Source organism: Anguilla anguilla, chromosome 13 (assembly GCF_013347855.1).
Source record: "Anguilla anguilla isolate fAngAng1 chromosome 13, fAngAng1.pri, whole genome shotgun sequence".
NCBI lineage: Eukaryota > Metazoa > Chordata > Actinopteri > Anguilliformes > Anguillidae > Anguilla > Anguilla anguilla.
The window spans coordinates 38,417,581-38,435,953 of NC_049213.1; the positions used below are offsets into that span (position 1 = coordinate 38,417,581).

General features: G+C 48.4%; 1 protein-coding gene across 6 annotated transcripts in view; it reads right to left on the minus strand.

Annotated features, from left to right (window-relative positions):
* nav1b (neuron navigator 1b) overlaps positions 1-11,170 on the minus strand; it is an 84,574-nt gene extending 73,404 nt beyond the window's left edge. For all 6 annotated transcript variants that reach the window (XR_004762050.1, XM_035389062.1, XM_035389061.1 and 3 more), the window contains exon 1: positions 10,379-11,170. Coding sequence is in view for 5 of the 6 variants with exons in the window: in XM_035389062.1 (XP_035244953.1) it covers positions 10,379-11,024 (646 nt within the window). In the remaining variant the exon portion in view is untranslated. The remainder of the gene's footprint in view (positions 1-10,378) is intronic.
* Between the last annotated feature and the right edge of the window lie 7,203 nt (positions 11,171-18,373).

The following is an 18,373-nucleotide window of genomic DNA, read 5'->3' on the forward strand; positions in this document are numbered from 1 at the left end:
AGTCCATTTAAAAAGCACATTTTGGGTGTGTGTTTGCGATTTGTGAAACGGCTTCATCAGCACTGATGTCATGCACCAGGCACAGATGCGGACCGTGTCAGTGAGTTAATTCCAGCACAGCGAAACGGGAGAGCTGCCAAAGCGCACGTCGGCCCCGCCTGCATCGTACCAGTCGAAACAACAGAACAGTGCTCCCTGTTTAACCGATAACACACCACAAGGCACACAATAACTCATGTGGCCATGGAAACTGTGTGCTTCTATTTTGAGACACCTAGCTGCATCCAAAACACGGCCAGTTCTGCTGAAAACAGACCTTCCGCTAGCAAAGGCCACCGGCAGCATTGTGTCGGTGACGTGGCTGAGAGGGAGCAAGCGTGCGATCTCAGTTGCAACGCAGATGCATGTTAGACTCACACATGCCACCTCTGAAGAGGATGTGCAAACACAAACTGTCATTCCAGTGCCTTAACCCTTTAAGGTGTGAGGTCACAAACATGTGATCAGAACGTTCTTAACTGAACATTCTAACGCTGACGTAACAATCGCTGCTGGCAAATGAAAACAACAGGGTTCTAGAACACCGACAGCCTAACTGACAGCTCATCGCCACGGTAAGCCTTCCTGCTTTCCGACCGCCATCCTCCTCCCCGCCCCTCTGCGGTTGCTAGGCAGTGCCCTGGAAACCTCGGCATTCTGTCAGACAGGAAGTGGAACACATGGCCGTCTCTTCCCCACATCTGGGTTAGAAATCGCCTCGGTGCAAATGCGTCCTATTGTGCCACTGGAGACCAAGGAGTGTGAGGAGCAAAGGACGTGAAATTTCTTCTTTTTTTGAACGAACTCAGGGGGGAGCAGAATTACCTTTTTTCCCCTAAATTAACCTGAAATGCAATGAGATCAAATATTCTGCAGCTATAAATTGATGCTTTGAACTGAAGTGCAGGATTATCGGTAAAGCACATCATTTCTAAATGTCCAGTTGGTTTTGGTGAAACAGCAGCAGTCTATATTCCCTTATTCCAGCAGAAATCCTTGTTGCAGACACATTTTTTATAAGACACCACATATCTCTTTCTTCATTTACTCAGCTTCGAGATGCCAGAAATTGGCTGTATCTTTTCAACAATAATTCATGCATAACCAGTTATTACGAAGCATTAAAATAATCTTCAATATCTCTCTCTGTAATTGCAGAACGATATTCCAAGGCTATGTCATCAGCCAACCACGGCCAGATGTTTGCAGTGAAAGGAAACAGCCATGGTGGGTTTAGCTCAACCAGGGAAATCCAAGCTGAAGTCAGCCGGGGTAACCCTAGTTACAGCTGTGGTTACCCTGGTTACTGCTGCGGTTACCCTGGTTACTGCTGCGGTTGCCTCTTCAGCCACTCGCTAGGCGTCTACAGGTTGCCAGTTGTTGTTGTTAGAGAGACACGCTCCCTTAAGATCAGAAACGGCTGCTCTGTACTGGTGCCAAGTTGCTTGTAGTGCGACCTATTACTGGCCCATTGGTGAGTGTTTCGGTGTGTTGAGTACAATATAATTAAAACAGGGTGGGGGGGAAAAATAGTCCAAAGACTTTAAGCTGTGAGAAAGCACCCAGCTCCCATCCACAATAACTGTCCAAACCCTTGCCAAGATGCACAAAGCCAAAAATGGGAGACTGCAGCATCTGACTGCAGTGCAGTTCGCAAGCCTAAAAAAAATAAAATTCCACCCTCGCGTGAGGAAGGTTGTTCTACTCGTCCCAACCAATGAGAGATGGCTTCCTCCTGTCCTAAGCAGGGTACGGTCTGCCTTTTAAAAAATACATTTGGCAAAGGCCTCAAGGTGTATTAATACACTCCCCCCCCCCAAAAAAAACATCAGAAAGGCAGTAGTTAACTCATTGTCTATGAAGACACCCTATGAGAGGGTGTATCAGGACAAGGTCTTCTTGGAAAAGATGTCTGCTTTCCAAGGCCAACTGTTTCAGTACAGTACGTAATAAACTAGGAGACGCGGTGCTATTCAAGAGAGACATAAAACCGGTCGAGCACAGTTTTCCATATGTTCTACCTTTGTGTAAGAGACCACAGTTCACTGCAGCAAGCAGCAAGCGTCAGTCATCTCTGAAAGCAATTGAGTTCACTCCCGTCTCCTAGGAACCTCAGGGTCTGTTGATTTTCACCGTTATGATGGTTTGATCCATTAAAGCTGTTTTTCCTCTGACACTTCCTCTACAACCTTTTCTTTTGTGATTAGGTTGCAGAAAAGTTTCATACATCATACAAATCAAGAGAAATTCTGATATTGTGACATTTTGATGGTCTTGTATGATGCTGTAGTTGGGAGGTAAATTCTAATCTTAGTTTGGAGGTGCTGCTCATCAGATAAACAGCACGTCATAAGATTAAATTTTAAAAAATGAAAATATTCTGCATAAAACTGTTTTCAATGTATGTTGGAACAACGCAGATAAAAATACTACTCTTGCCAATGCGAACATCTTTTCTTTCCTAAGAATGTCCTGACTGTGATCAAGAAATTGGGCTTTTCGATCAATCAGACACCCATTTTCCAGCATCGGAAAAGTGCGGACAGTCCTCCCTTGAAAATGTCCAAAGTGCTACAGTTGAGACAAACGCAACACAGCTTAGACAGCAAGAAATGCAATGGAAAAGCTGTCATGCGATATGAAGTTAGCCAGCATTGCTTGCCTGATTCCAAGCTCAATGGCGGAGGGCTTTGCAAACAGGCTTGCCTTCTAATCCGCCCCGTATGGAAGAATCCGCCAAATAAGTGACCAGATAAACACATGGGCATTAGCGTCTCCGTGTCCTGACTGGTTTTGAGCCGTGGTGTACTCATCATCAGCAGCGGCGCAGACTGGGTCTGACCGCACGTGAGGTCAACCTGGACGGGAACCAACCAAAATTATCCCGAAATTAGCAGTTCCGCGAAGAAGCGGCGTCTCTGTCCCGGGGAGCGTCGCAGTCCTGGGCCCCCATGGGGGGGGGGGGGGGGAAGGCTGAAGAGAAGGATTTCTACGGGACGTGATCTCCACGTGAACAGCAGAGGAACGTCCTGGTGCATTGGGTTCATGGGGATGACGTCACCAGGACAAACTCCTTCATTAATGCCAGTTCCCCACTGTCCCTCAGTCTACCGTGTTGTTTAATTCCTGCACTTTACAGATACCTTCACCCAGCGCGACTTAAGACGGATTTTATTTTTTTACATAAAATTAATTTCTTTACTGCTGAAATATTTCACTGAAGCAATTCAGGTCAAGCAGTGTGTTCTGTGGATACAACAGCAGAGCCACATCGTTTGCGTTACAAACCCAGCTCCCTGGCCACCATACAACAGCGCTGCCCAAGACTCTGATGATAATCTCTGATGGTGTACAGCAAAATGGAAATGAAAGCAAAGTTGCACAAAGGAAAATGATTCATCAAGTCACCCACAGAGAAGAGCTCGTCAGTGGGACATCTGTTCCTTGGAAACAAATCATTTTTCTAAATATTTTTTTGCCCACGTTCAAGTCCGCTGGTCTTCACAGGCATAGTTTCAGGCGGATACAAGCCCGCTTAAAGCCACTGCAGGTTAAACAGAGTAAAGATCTGGAGTAAAAACATGGCCGACAGACGGGGTTTACCCTCCTTCGCACGCGATGCTGTATCGCGGCTCAGGGAAACCGCGGCAGAGACGGACGTCTCATTACTGACCGCACTGGGCACGTGCAGTAGGCCGAGAGGCAGGACACTCACTCGGCTGAAGCCCGATGTGGGTCAGGGGCTTGTCATGAAGCAGAGCCTTCAGTTTCCCCGTCCCCCACCCCCACCCTTACCTCACATCTCTAAAAAGTCATTATTTGCTATTTTAATGGAGCATGAGGACGGTAGATGGTATGCCAGGGATATGTGGGTACGCCAGGAATATAAGTCCAGTTTGCTTGAACAGAAGTCATACACAGCTACCCCCCCCACCCCACCCACCCAGCATCAGGTAACATTAGCCACAACACGGGGCTTCCCTTTCTGTCCCCACAGGGATAGTATTTGAGTGGATCTCATTATATTCCCGTTCCGTGATTCACCTCATTGAACGGACTGACTGCATTTCATACGATGGTGTATTTGCGAGGGACATCAACGGAGATGGCGATGGGAGGGGCGGCCATATTGGTTTGAGCTGCGTGACACAACAGGGTCTGTATGGAGGGAAACAGACGACTCCCTGTGTGGACACAGTGGGGCTATTTATTTAAAATGTTTTAATGAGAGTGGTGACAGTGAGCTTGTTGTTACGGGTAGTGGATACATTAAGTAAACTCTGGACATGTACCCAAAAAAAAAGCAGGACACCCCCTCCCCGCCAACCACGAGGAAATCATATGGTGTCCTCAGTCCTTGAATGTTTTTTTTTTTTTTTTTTTTTTTTTAAAATAAGGGAGCACCACAATGCTCTATTCAACGCCTATCAGCCACAGTGACAAGCCATAAGCCCATACAGAATAAAGGGAACAGGAGGATTGCTTGACAATCAAAATGCAAAACCGGATGAACAAAAAAATGAACAATTAAACTAATCTTGGCAATAGTGCAGGCTGTTACATGAAGTGGGTAACCAAAGAAAGTACTGGAAAAACGTGTCAACACAATAAGGGCAAGATTTTTTGAACTGATCTTTTCTCAGGACTTGCTATACTACATGCTTCATTAACTTTGGTAACTGTCAAACTCATAACACACTATGTAGCAAACAAATTAATTAGTTTAATAAGCAATTAGTTCAGTCAAGAGCATCTCCCAGGCTAATATGGGTCATGGAACCATCTACATAGTCCTGAGATTTACCGCTGGATGGTTGTTTGCCATTCAGACGCGATTGATACATTTGACCTCTGACCCTCCTGTGTCTTCGGTTACCATGACGTCTTAAGGCAGAACACTGGGAGCCCTTTATTTTGTTTTTGTTTTTGTGTGTGTGCCGCATCCCCAGGAGCGGTTTCTGTCGACACAATCAGAGACACTGTAGTCGTAACTAACCTAAAACACAAATCAAGTGGTGTCCAAACCTATTCCCCAAGGGCCAGCTATCCTTTCCCACCACAGGCAACTTATTACTGCCTTAAGTGGACCAATTTAACTGCTCCGCCCACTTCTGAGATTGACAGGCCATAATTTAAAAGATAGGTGCCGGGCCATCCATTGAGGCCAATGGCAGTTACGCCCACTTAAGATGATTTGACCTCCTGAGGTTAATTTGAAATTTAGGCGCCGCGCACACATCTCAAATTATGTAGACAGAGAAAGAGAAAAACAGAGCGCGAGAAAGAGTGCGTTAGAGTGACAGACATAAAATATAATCTCTCTCTCTCTAATTTATCCATCTCTCTAACATATACGTATTCGGGTCATATATTTTTGCATCATAATTTAAAGCAGGGGAGCTTGCATGCACATGTACACCTTACATTGAACTGTACGTACCAGTAGTTCTAAGAAAGCAATGCGCGAAGTGAAATCCGTTCAGAGACAGATCTTCGAGAGCAGAAAACCAAATAAGCTACAGCACTGAATGACCTTCAGAGCAGTCTGAAGTGTTTCTGTTCAAAAAAACACACCACTGAGGCTTGGGTTAGGCACTCGGGGGAAGCTAGAAAAACTCTGACACAGAAATAAATAAATACACCACAATGAAGCAGACTTTTCTGCGGCAATATCCATGAACTGAGGTCTTTTGTTGCCGTTTTAACACTCAAATGCAGTCTGCATTTAATACGCTTGCCTTATTCTATACTGGAAGAAAACAGCTTATGATTTTACAAAGGAACACATACAATTGAATAGCATTGTTCTGCACTGATAACAATTATAACATAAACCAAGATTCTTTACTGTCACAGATTAACTCCACATCATCAAGGGATGGATGCAGACTTTAGCACAGGGCGGACCAATCCTGTTCCTGGCGATCTACCGTTCTGTAGGTTTTCATTCCAACCCTAAATTGGCACACCTTATTCTACTAATGAGCAGCTCAATGAGAACTCTAGCTCTAGCTGAATGAGGTGGGCTTCGTTAGGGCTGGAATGAAAACCTACAGGATGGTAGATCACTAGCTGTTGAGTGAGGTGAGCTTTGTTAGGGTTGGAGTGAAATCCTACAGGATGGTAGATCCCCAGGCACAGAGTTGGGCAGCCCTGTTGTAGGCCATGGGTTTCCTGTCTCCACCGTAAACAACAGAGCTCCGGCTTCTGCCGTAGTTTCATCGGGCTCTTCCCTGAGCTCTGAGGGAAATTAGATTGAGGGGCTAATATTACATTAGCATTTTGTGCGCACGCTAAGTGACATTAGCCAAGGCTATAACTGCATTACACATTCAGCGACTGCAGAATGACAAATGGCAAGACAAAGCAGAGGCTTCATCGGGCACATCAACGTCAGAGAACAAATAGCATACATCTGGCTCTGTGAAAAACTATGAAACGTTGGTAACAAGACGCACGTCCATCCGTGCTTCTGCTACAATGCACATGCAAATGCATGCCTACACAGCAGAACGCTTAGTGTAAAATTTACTCTGATAAAATACCTTTTTGCACAGACGGGGTGCATTTCTACCAGCTGTACACATGCATAAGAACTGTGAGAGTTCAGTCAACACAGTCCCCTTTTATCGTGTATTTTCAAATACACACAACAAATTTTCAGTACAAAACGCCAAGCATGTCTGTGAACGTTCGTGCTTATTGACATGGGCTGTTAACCTGATGCATGGTGAACAAAGGGGGCACCGATAATGGGGGGGTACAGACTAATCATGCCCTAGCCAGGTTATGATCGGGTGCAGTCCAGCTTCTCAGATACTTCAGGGATAGATTAAAACGATCTTTTAATGAGGTCAAATAAAATAATAACACAGCTAGCAGCCTTGAGCAATGGCATTTCAGCAGCACCACTCAAATTTAATGATTAGACATTAAGTCCATCAATTAGAGGATGTAAGATACACAAACATATCATTATAAGCAGATGATAATATCAGAGTAAATCAGCTGTAGTGGGCAGACAGTTTGGTATGACTTAGAAACCCCCAGCAGCAAACAATAAGGCCACATTAAACCGCAAACGTAAAAGGTCAGCCAGCATTTCTTATCCGTGGGCCTTAATAACAAGGAAATTAAGTCAAATGAAGACATTTTACAAAATATTCCTTGTGTGAGAACACACATTCAGCCTTTAACAGCTATGTCTCAGCCAATGGCTCTTCAGCTTTAAAAAAAAAGGCTCTAAAGAATCTTCCCAGTTCGATCCATCATGAAACCAGCTGTTTTCCATGAAAGGCTGCTTAAAGGAACAAAATACTTTTCCGGTTTCAGTCGAAGGCACGGATCTTTCTCTTAGTATAATCTCATTCTTCGGTATATTGCCCAAGTACTCTTCAAAAAAAGTATATTCAATATGTTATTTCTGGTTGTTGTCCTATTGCACATGCAGCCTGACATCACTGTGCTGAACAGAGGAAGCAGCAGCCCAGTTTATAAGCTCATAGCTATAACTGTGAATAAACACTATATTAATTAATAACTTCAAATGTACAGACTTATGAAATAAAACGCCACTCAGCAAGCAGCTCTGGAGTTACATGTAGTGCATTTTCTTTTTTCTTTCTTCAGACCACAAACCCCAAAGTGCTCTCATACCAGCCACGGTAAAGCCAGCAAGTCACCAGAAACTTGTGTAAATATCTCAAATTTCCTTCATCACACACACAAACTGTCTAGGCCCATCTAAAAACTGATTCAAAAACTGATATAATAATTTTTTTAAAACCCAGAAAGTGATCTATCCACATAATAACATGCTGGTTCAAATCTGGATTCCCAGTCTCCAATAATTTATGCTCGAACCAGCCGCCTCTTCCAAGACGTGAAGAGAAGTAAATCTCAGTTACAGTATTCCGCTCGCAGGGAGTTCCAGAAGTTCCAGAGAGGGCATGCCAAAAAACAGTCGGAAAACTAGCCCTCCGATACTGCAGTGGAGAAAGGGAGCTCATAATACCACTGACCGCTTCAGCTGAAACGTGACAAGGCAAGCAATCCCCATCCACCCACCCCCCCCACCCCCCCCCCCCCAAAAAGAAAATAAATGGCTGAACTGGTCCAGATCGAGCACCTGTGCATTCCATTCATATTCAGATCACAATGTGGGCATGGAGCTGCATGGAATGTGGAACCAAGTACAAGCTCATCTTTCGTCTTTGGAAGAAACATTAGCTACATACCAATACGTTTCAGGGCGTGGCAGATGCCCTCATCAAGAGCAAGTTACACAGATTGTTCTTCCTTTATTTATTTTTAACATTCAATCCATTTCTAGCTAGATATTTTAATGAAGCTTCACTGCTTAGTTCATAAGATACAGCATTTCAGGTGAGGGGCCTTCACCGAGCAACAGCTGAACACTCACTGGGATTTGAACCCGCAACCCTTTGAGTTACAAGCCTGGTTTCTCTAACCTTATTACCTGTCCAGCTGAGAAAAAAAGCACTGTAGCAGCAAGCCTGAAACCTAACAACAGCAAACGAGGCTAACCCCAATATGTGAATCACACGGGCATTACTGAATCAGGGAGCGGAGCAGGGCTGAATGGAAGCCATCTGGCTGAGATCATCCAGCGCAGAAACACAGAGAGAGAGCTGGGATTCATTAACCTGCTGACCCACAGACATACGGCCAGGCAGGCAGGAGAGGCCGGAATTCAGGGCCCAGGGCTCGGCGCTACCGCTAGCGTCCCGTCTGTCACGGTGCGTCGTCGGCGACTCTGGTCACTGCGGCGGGACGGGGACAGGGACGAATCAAACCACACGGGCGCAGGAAACGCGCGGAGGACAAAGAGAGTAAAAAGAGAGAGAGCCGCACGGAGAAACCCCGAGGGGGACAAAAACCGGTAAAAGGTCAGAAACGAAATGAGATGACCCGAGATCAGCACGTACGTGTCAAATTAGTTTGGGATGTACAGTAAGTCAACTGAGCCGAATTTATGAATGGCACTATAATCCTCTCTATTCGCACCTGTCCTTCACTCAAAGGAGCTTATGGGGTTTTGCAAGGAAGCAAATGGATGCAAACCCATGAGCGGTGGATTCAGTTATTAAACTGTGGAAATGCGGCAAAACAGGTCATCCAGCTTTACTACAGTAATGACTACACCACTGAGTCATCACTCCCCATGCTACTGTCCGCGGATTGTAAACTGCGGATAGGAAGTGATTTTGTCTTTAGCAGAATTTGCCTCCCAAATGTAAACCAGCAGCAGTTCAGAGTCAAACTCATAACCTTTGATTTACAAGCCCAGTTTCCTAACGATTGTACTACCCAGCCTTACTATCCTTCCACTAGAGAAAGAAGGCTATGGAGCAGCCAGTCCGAACCCCCATAACGAAAAACGAGGCTAACCCGGTACGCTAATAAAAACAGCGGCGCAGCGGGATGCTGCCTGAGATCCCTGTGAGACGGACAAGCCCACCACAGCCAGCTTTCTCCCACGATGCCCTGCAAAAAGGCAGGGGGGGCGGGGCATCAGCTGCCAGCAGCCAGGGGAGGAACGCAATTATGAGGGGAGGCTAAATATGTCACCAACCGAAATTAAGCCAGAGCGCTCCGGGTCCTGTTTTTTCAGGGGGGGGAGGGTGTGTTTATTTATTTATTTATTTTAAATATCCATTGTTATGCCTCCCCGCTTCCTGGGAAACGATGCGATACATATCCTGCGCCCCCTCTGCAGTCTGGTGCACGGAGCAAGCGCATCGCATCAGCACGGCTGAACCTGGGGACGGATCGATGATCCAGAAATAATCATTTAAAAAAAAAATGCACAGGTAAAAATTGATCAGGTTTCACGGGCTAGATCAGGACACTGAATGCTTACTGCATAATGCACACATTACACGACAGCCACACTAGTCTGACCGCTGCGGATCCGTTTTGGGTAAAGGGAGCAGCGGTCGAATCTCGAGAGCAGACGACGCCTCGGTGGTACGAGGGGGGGGCATTTCGCACGGCGTGAAATATTAACGGCGAGAAACGGCTATTTATAAACCCGGGGGGGGGTGGGGGGGGGGCTTCGTCAATCACGGTGGCACAAGATCGGCTCCATTCGGAACAAAAGGCGATGTGTTACCGCGACGACGTCTGCAGGGACAGCTGGAGGAGGGGTGGGGGGGGGGGGGGGTGGGGGCGTGGCAGCCGTGGCGACGGCCGGCGGACAGAGAAGCGGGAGTCATGAGCGGACACCCTCCCGGCGGGATGGGAAGGGTTTGGGGATGGGGGGGCGTGGCACGCAGGGGGGGGGTGGAGGGGAGGGGGGTGTGGCGACAGTACTCACCCAGCATCTGGCTGAAGAGCAGCTGCTCCAGGTCGCCCAGCACCGTGACCACCAGCTCGGGGTCCACCTTCAGGAAGGGCTTGTCCCCCTCGCCGCCCTGCCCCTTGGCGCCGCCCTCGCCGGCCCCCCCGGGCAGCGGCGGCTTCTTGTCCTCGGCCTTGGCCTTGCCGGACAGGATCTCGTCGTCGGACTTGCCGTCGTCGGGCGCCTTGCTGAGGGGCTTGACCTCGGCGTAGGGCGCGCGCGGGATGCGGCTCTGCTTGCCCAGCGCCGCGGGGGCCGCCAGCGGGCTGAAGGGGCGGGGCTTGCCCTGGAACAGCGAGTGCTCCGACTTGGACAGGTTCCGGGACAGCGGGGCGGGCCCCCCGCCCGCGCCCGCCTTGGCCTTGCCCGCCCGCAGGGAGCCGGTGCCGGGCTTGCCCATGTCGTCGCGCCACTCGGGCTGGTACAGCTGCATCTTCTTCTCGGCGTCGGTGAGCACCGCCAGGTTGGTGAGCGACTTCTGCTTGCGCAGGTTCGACGGGACGGGCAGGCGCCCCTCCTGGCTGCCCGCGCGGAACACCCGCAGCTCCCCGCGCGGGGCGCCCCCCTGAGGCACCCCAGGCTTGCCCCGCTTGGCCGCCATGGCGGGTGCTTTGCCCTCCATCCTCGATCCGTCCGCGGAGTCCGTCTTCAGGTCCTGGTCTCGGCCTCGCACGCTAGTCCTGAGCAGCAGCCCTGCGAGCAGCCATTTCACAGCATCAGCACAGAGACGGGGGGAAAGACAACAGCAACAATCTCTCTCTCTCTCTCCCTCTCTCTTTCTCCCTCTCCCTCTCTCTCTCACACACAGTCTCTCCTTCTCCTCTACAGTTTCTCCCTCCCTCTCACTGTCTCCTTCTTGCTCTCTCTCCGTCTGTCTCTCACACCTACCCCGCTGCCTCTCTCTCTCTCTCTCTCTCTCTCCCTCTCTCCTCCTCTTTGTCAGGAGGACAGCAGGCCAGTGACAGACCGCTGCAGACAGATGTAAATCGGTGGAGGAGCCAGACGTCGGTAATCAGCTCTGCTCCTCTTTTGTAAATCCCCCGTTTCTGGCTCCGCTCGTTCTGCTGGTCCAGCTCCCCCCCTCTCTTCCTCTGCTCTGCTGAGAGACGGCTACAGCTGCTGCTGCTGCTGCTGCTGCATCTGCACTGCCCTCGCTCTCCCTCCCTCTCTCTCTCTTTCTATCCCCCGCTCCGTTTCTCTCCTCCTTTCACTGGACCCTCCTTTCCGCTGAACTGCTCCGCAGCCAAATGACAGAGGAGAAAGAGACAGCAGTGTTCCCTCCCCCTTTCCACACCCCCTCCTCTCCTCTCCGCTCCGCTCTCCCTCTCTCTGTATCGCATAAAGATGCTTCTCAGCGCCACAGTGTAAAGTGTGAACCCTAAGGGGCCGGTGATAAATTACAATCCTCCTGTAAAAACTGGAGACCTTCCAGTGTATTACTGCACCATCACATATCCCATTTTTTCCTTCCCACAGTTCTGTTTTTTCTCAGTAAATCCCTTTGTTCTGGTCCTCTCTCCCTCTCCCATCTTAGATGATGTACATGTACACATTCAGTGAATTCAGTTACAGATAAAGGCAGTGTTCTCATGATTTTCAGTCACTATATTTAACCTCAACCAATAAATTTTAATGTAATCTTCCATAATAGCAGCATTAGTAACATAATATTTTTATTGACCGAGCAGGGAAGGCAATTTCAGATTTCAGTTAATTTTGGACTATAATTTAGTGGGATCACTGTTTCACCCCACAGAGTGACACAGCAACTATTAATTTTAAATAAAATTATTTTTTGATCGATTAACGAGTGGCTGAACAGAGATGCAGACACAGACCATGAGCCACAAGGCTATTAAACCTCAACCTCTCTTTTCTTAGTGTCGTGAGAACGAGAGGAACTTGCAAGCTTTACTAAAGGAAGCAATACCATTTAAATCATCCAAATTAATCAAAATAGCCAGTTACGAAACAAAGCCAGACATCCATTCTTATCTCGAATGTTTGCACAAGGGTTCGTAAAAATCAGACACGTTCCCAGAAAAACATGAAGTGTTATTGTTTAGGAAATCAGTATTTCCTGCCACATGAAACTGTTCTGTCTGCCAAGCTCTTGACATCCATTTCTTGTTCACACAAAGCACACGACCCAGTGACATTTCAGCAAAAACGACCTATAACCATTCTTTCTTCAGTCACATTGACAGTTAGGGCTGCCAGACGAAATGTCTGGTTTTTCAAATTATTTGTACAGGCCTGGTTCGTGTTCCTGAACGGACAATGTAAATGTCCAGCCTGACTAAGCAACTGAAATTTGACCGCTAGTTCGTAATGAATCTTCCACTGTTTTCACAAATTATAAATCTGGCAATCCTATTGATAGTATTTATGTTTAATGTTTATTCATTCAAGTGTACTGTTACTATTGGCTGGGGGGGGGGGGGGGGGGGAGGAAGTGAAATTACCTAGGGTGGTGGAAATGCATCACGAGACTTTAACAACATTTGTCACTGCGACGTTAATCAGCCTTAGAACAGGAAAGTAATGAGTCAAATTTCCTCTTTAGGTCAGTCCTAGTTAAACTACTAATAATGCAGTGTTTTCTAAAGCTAGACTCACATGGCGAAAAACTCACAAGTATGTCAGCTATAGCTAACTGGCTAACTGCACCCTAACTGGACTGGGCAGAGCCAATGACGTTGGGCCCAATGAGAAGTGTGTGGTCATTTAACTAGGAGCAAACGGGACTGTGCAGTCCTTATAAAACCAGGCACTTCAGCCTGTGGTGGTTTACTCCCCATCATGCTATACAAGCTGTGTGGTGACAAGGGCTCTGTAATTATGTTATCATGTTTTCAATGAGGAAAAAACCTTACTTTTAATCTTTTTTATATTCGTGAGACGTGAAGGGTGGTGGTTTATCCCTTTCACCACGATCCCTTATAGCTGAGCCTATTTCTCCACACACCTCACACTCCTCTCCCTGGAGTATCCCACAATGCCCTGCTGCAGCCGCGCGCGCCATGGAAACCCTGCAGCCTGCATCTCTCTCGGCGCATTATGACGGTGAAGGGGCTGTCCACGCCACATCCAGCGGGAGGAATGCACCGCACCGCACAACTGATCAAATTTTAATGGGGGTTATTTATTCTGGGAATTTCAGCATTCCAGCTACTGCTTATTTTAAAATGGGCAACGGAAGCAGTTTGGGAGTGCAACCTGAAACCCGGAGCCTTGGCAACCTCTGACTAAGGGTTGCCAGATTGAGAATTTGTGAAAACCGGACAAACTGGAAGCTTAATCTCGAATGAGGCGGGAATGAGCTGTCGGAACTGTTGGAGGAACGGGAGGGGGGGGGCATTGTGGTGGTGTTGTCAGAACGGATCACTGACCAGGGGGGTGGTTACAATGCAAATTCATTACAAACCAACAATCATTTTTTTTTTTTTTTAAACAATTACTCAAACCAGACACTATAGTATCGCATGACCACCAACTTGGACCTAAAATTATTAGTAAAATTATTTGAATTCCAAACATTCCAGTATTCTGGTCCAGACATCAGGCAACTCAATATAACAGGCCTAGTTTTCCTTTTTTTTTTTTTTTTTTTTAAGAAAAAAGAAAACTACTACAGCCTGCTGAAATCCATAAACGCATGACCAGTGTGATAGTTTAGTACGGCGCCATGCCTGCTGGCGAGAGACTGATGACACTGCACCAGTCTGCAGTCGGACTGAATCAGATTCCCCGTGGCATCCATGCCCTGTGGTATCCATGCTTTTTTGACACCTCCAACACCAGGCAACCGACACAACAGGAAGTAGTGCAGAGCGTGAACCTATCTACCGCTGCAGGCAGGATGGAATTAATAGCGATAGCCAGTTAGAAATCTGGCTATACAAGGGGAAAATAAATAGTCAAGCCAGCTTAAGTGAACTTGGTTTGTCTAGCCAATAGCCATCACCATAATCAGGAAAATTGAATTGCATTATGCATTGTTTTCTTTCTGAACTGTGCATACTAGCAGTCCAATCAGATGTGTGCGCGCACATAGGCTCCCCTTCCTTACAATTATAATACAGCGCTAATATATATATAATCACGCCCTCCCTTCCTCTCCCTCACTCCTTCCTTCTCTCCATCCCTCCCTCTCTCTCTGCGGCACGGAGGCGCAGTGGGTATCACCGTTGCCTCACAGCAAGAAGGTCCTGGGTTCGAGCCCCCGTCCGGGCCTTTCTGTGTGGAGTTTGCATGGTCTCCCCGTGTCCGCGTGGGTTTCCTCCGGGTACTCCGGTTTCCTCCCACAGTCCAAAGACATGCAGGTTAGGTTAATTGGAGAGTCTAAATTACCCCTGGGAGTACTCCTGCAGTTGCCCTTGACCAAGCCACTGGCCTCGGAACTGGAGTTGGTCCCCGGGCGCTGCACTGTGGCTGCCCACTGCTACCAAGTAATTAGGATGGGTTAAATGCAGAGGACGAATTTTACTGTATATGCACGTGACAAATAAAGCCGCCTTCTCCTCTTCTCCCTCCCTCTCTCTCTCCATCCCTCCCTCCGAGTTCTTGTGTGTGTTTCTGTGTATGAGTAAGAGAGTACGAAAGGACACACTTTTTGGAAAGGTTGCACATCTGTCAGGGCTGATTCTGAACAGCTATACAAAGCACTGCATCAAACTGACTGCGAGCAAACAGCCCCAGGATAAAAGGAAAAAAAAAAAAAATTAACAGCAACATTTTCCTCTGTCCCAAACATGAATGTTAGCGTAGTTCTCTGTCATCCTATAATCTAGACCTGATGCTCAGCAATCCTCCCCTGCACTCATTTTAAAAAAGCGATCTAATCGCACTCATGAGAAAATACGTTTGTTTGGACACATCAAGAGAAACCTAATCAGTTCAAATTAAAGGGCACCTACGGCTGTTTTCTAAACATAATCATCAGAAGATAAATCATGCAATATGCAAACCTGATAAGAACTTAAAAATAAGTCGTCTGGAGAAACTCAGGAAGTATCTGAAGGTGAACTCGGCGTGTGGCTGAAAGCCAAACGCACAGATTGCATCGCAAGTCTCACAGTACGCATTTCTTTCCTTCTAAAAAAGAAAACCTTCACTGGGTCGATAACCAGAATCAGAAAAGAGGCTCAGCAGCTTACGAAGACCATTTAGCAGAGACACAGCAATGGCCAAAACACTAAGTCAGAACTACACACAGAATGCGTCCCTGAACAAAAAGCCAATGCTATAATTTTGCACCAAATACTCACATACTCAAAGATGAACTGACCAACATACAACATCCAGCGGTTTAAACACGAAATGCATAAAAGCAAAATTTCAATCCCAAGGTACTGGGTCCCTGCTGGACCGATCTGTATTTACACACCACAAAACCATAAATCTGGGCAAAGACACAGGACAGTTCTCCCAGGACAGTGAGCGTGCCCGGGAGTGAAAACTGATCCACGCATCACACCCTTTAACCCCCACAGACCACACCTGTCCACCGTATGCCGTATTCCACTCAACACCGCAACGCACGTTCCCCGGGGGAGTTCCCATACGTTACTCCATTCCGGGGATAAAAAGGTGCAGAGGAGTGCCTCCGGGAGTTATGGGGCCATGCCACCCGCCCTCGAAAAACAGCCGTCAGATACGACAGCTTGTCCTTCAGGCTGCTGGACCCATTTCTGTTCCACTCCCGATTCACGGCCCCATCAATCCCCCCCAGTCCCAGTCCCAGTCCCAGTCCCAGTCCCAGTCCCAGCCCCAGCCCCAGCCCCAGCCCCAGCCCCAGTCCCAGTCCCAGTCCCAGTCCCAGCCCCAGCCCCAGTCCCCCCCCCAGCCCCAGTCCCAGCCCCAGTCCCAGCCCCAGTCCCAGCCCCAGCCCCAGTCCCAGTCCCAGTCCCAGTCCCCAGCCCCCAGCCCCCAGCCCCCAGCCCCCAGCCCCCAGCCCCAGTCCATTTCCACCTCAGCCCTCTGCATTTCAGCTCCTTAAGCATGTCGAGCCCTCACCTCCCGGCCCAGACACAGACACGCATCCGTGCTTCTGGGCCAGATCTGCCGTTTCTTAGCCAACATTCACAGAAGGAAAACTGGCAGGAAACTACAGCGATGTGCAACGACTCAAATGCTGAGGACTTATAAATGGAAAATAAAAAGGGAACGGACTTATGTCATGCCTTTCATGAATAGTTTTCGCCACCAAATGTGCCAAAAACGCATTTTGACGGTGTATTTAAAAACCGCAGTGCGCCGATGTGACCCGTTTATCAGAGCACACTTAAGTGTGACACAGTAAACAAGCGGCTCACAGAGCGGCTGAGCTGTGACACGCTGTGTTTAACTCCGAGCCACATGGCTCCGCACGGTGCGAGCTGGGCGTGTCACCGAGTCCAATTTAACTCCCTTTCCTGCAATTACTCCCGTCCCTGGGGGGGCCAGTGAGACTCCGGAGCTGGAACGCCGGGGTCTGTAATTTTCCCGGAATATCGGAATACCGTCGGATACGCCAGAGCAGAAGCGCGGAATTCCGCGCCTTCCGGAACCGAACAGCTCCACGGCGGCTGGGTCAGTCAATGGAGCGAGACGCAGAGGTAGGAGATCCCGAGCTCGGGTTCGACTGCTTCGCCAGGACTGGACCCCAGCAGGGAGATCCCGAGCTCAGGTTTGAGGACTGGACCCCAGCAGGGAGATCCCACGGCACCAGCCAGCTCTTTTCTCTCGTGTGCTCTTCTCAGCCGCTCTTATTTTCGCCCGTCTGAAAATGACTGTTATTAAAGCAGCTCGCGACCCACACAGCCTGGCAGCAGCAGCAGCTTCAGAACCAGCTTCAGTGCTTATTCAGGCCCCTGACGTCCAACAGCGTCGTTGGACAGGCCATTGGAAGCTGCAGACTCGCCTCCTGTCTTTGAAACCGCTTCTTTATCCCTTAGGATTATACTTTTATCCTCTTCCTTTGCACCCATTATCTCTCTAACCAAATAGATTATATTGAGGCCTGTCCCATCACAGGGTGCAGACAGCGCAGACTAACAGTGGTAAGGGGAATCAGAGGTTGCAGCTGCATATATATAAGCTGCATACATGGACTGTATATACAGAATGTGAGCTGGTTAATTCATTCCCAACAAGAGCATTAGCTAAATACCAAAATGCAATGTAATGGAAAAGAGTGTAATGTAATGGGGGTGTGTAGTGTCCAGAAAAAGGGGGGGGTGGGGGGGCAGTTAGAATTTGGGTGGGGGGTGCAGACTGCCCTGGTCACAGTCGGCACAGAGGGCACAGGCACAATCATGATTCCCGGCCTCAGGGCCCGTCACTGCAAGGGCTCGAGCGTCGGCATGACGCCACACTCCTCCCCCCACCCCCCCCACCCCCCCCCCCCCGCCCCCTGAGCTGCACACCTGAGCCTGCACCTCGAAAGGAAAAAACAGACGGGAGCTATTTTTTCCCTTCCTCCTTTGCTACCGTTTCCAAGACTGGCTCTACATCGGCTCTGCGTCAGACATGGCAGGGAACCGAAAACGCAGCAGGGGCAACCGTGCCACCAAACGCCCTGGGACCCTGTTACTCTAAATCACAGAGCAGAGAACTGCTGGCTTTCCACCCTCCCTTCACCTGGGAGTCAGGTGTGAAGACAGCCTGACCAATCAGCAGCACTACTTACCTACTTTGTTGCCTGGGAGAAAAGAAAACCAGGGCTGGATTTGAATTCAAGGGCCAGATTTGAGTATCCGTGCCCTAGGACAGGGCTGCCCAATCCTGTTCCCCAAGATCTACCGTCCAGTAATTTTTCACTCCAACCCTAATAAAGCACACCTCATTCAACAGCTAGAGAACAATCCGTCTTGTAGTATTTCACTCCAACCCTAAAAACACTCACCTCATTCAACAGCAAGAGATCTCACTGCGCTGCTAATTTGTAGAATTCATGCGTGTCAAATTAGGGTTGAAATGAAAACCTAC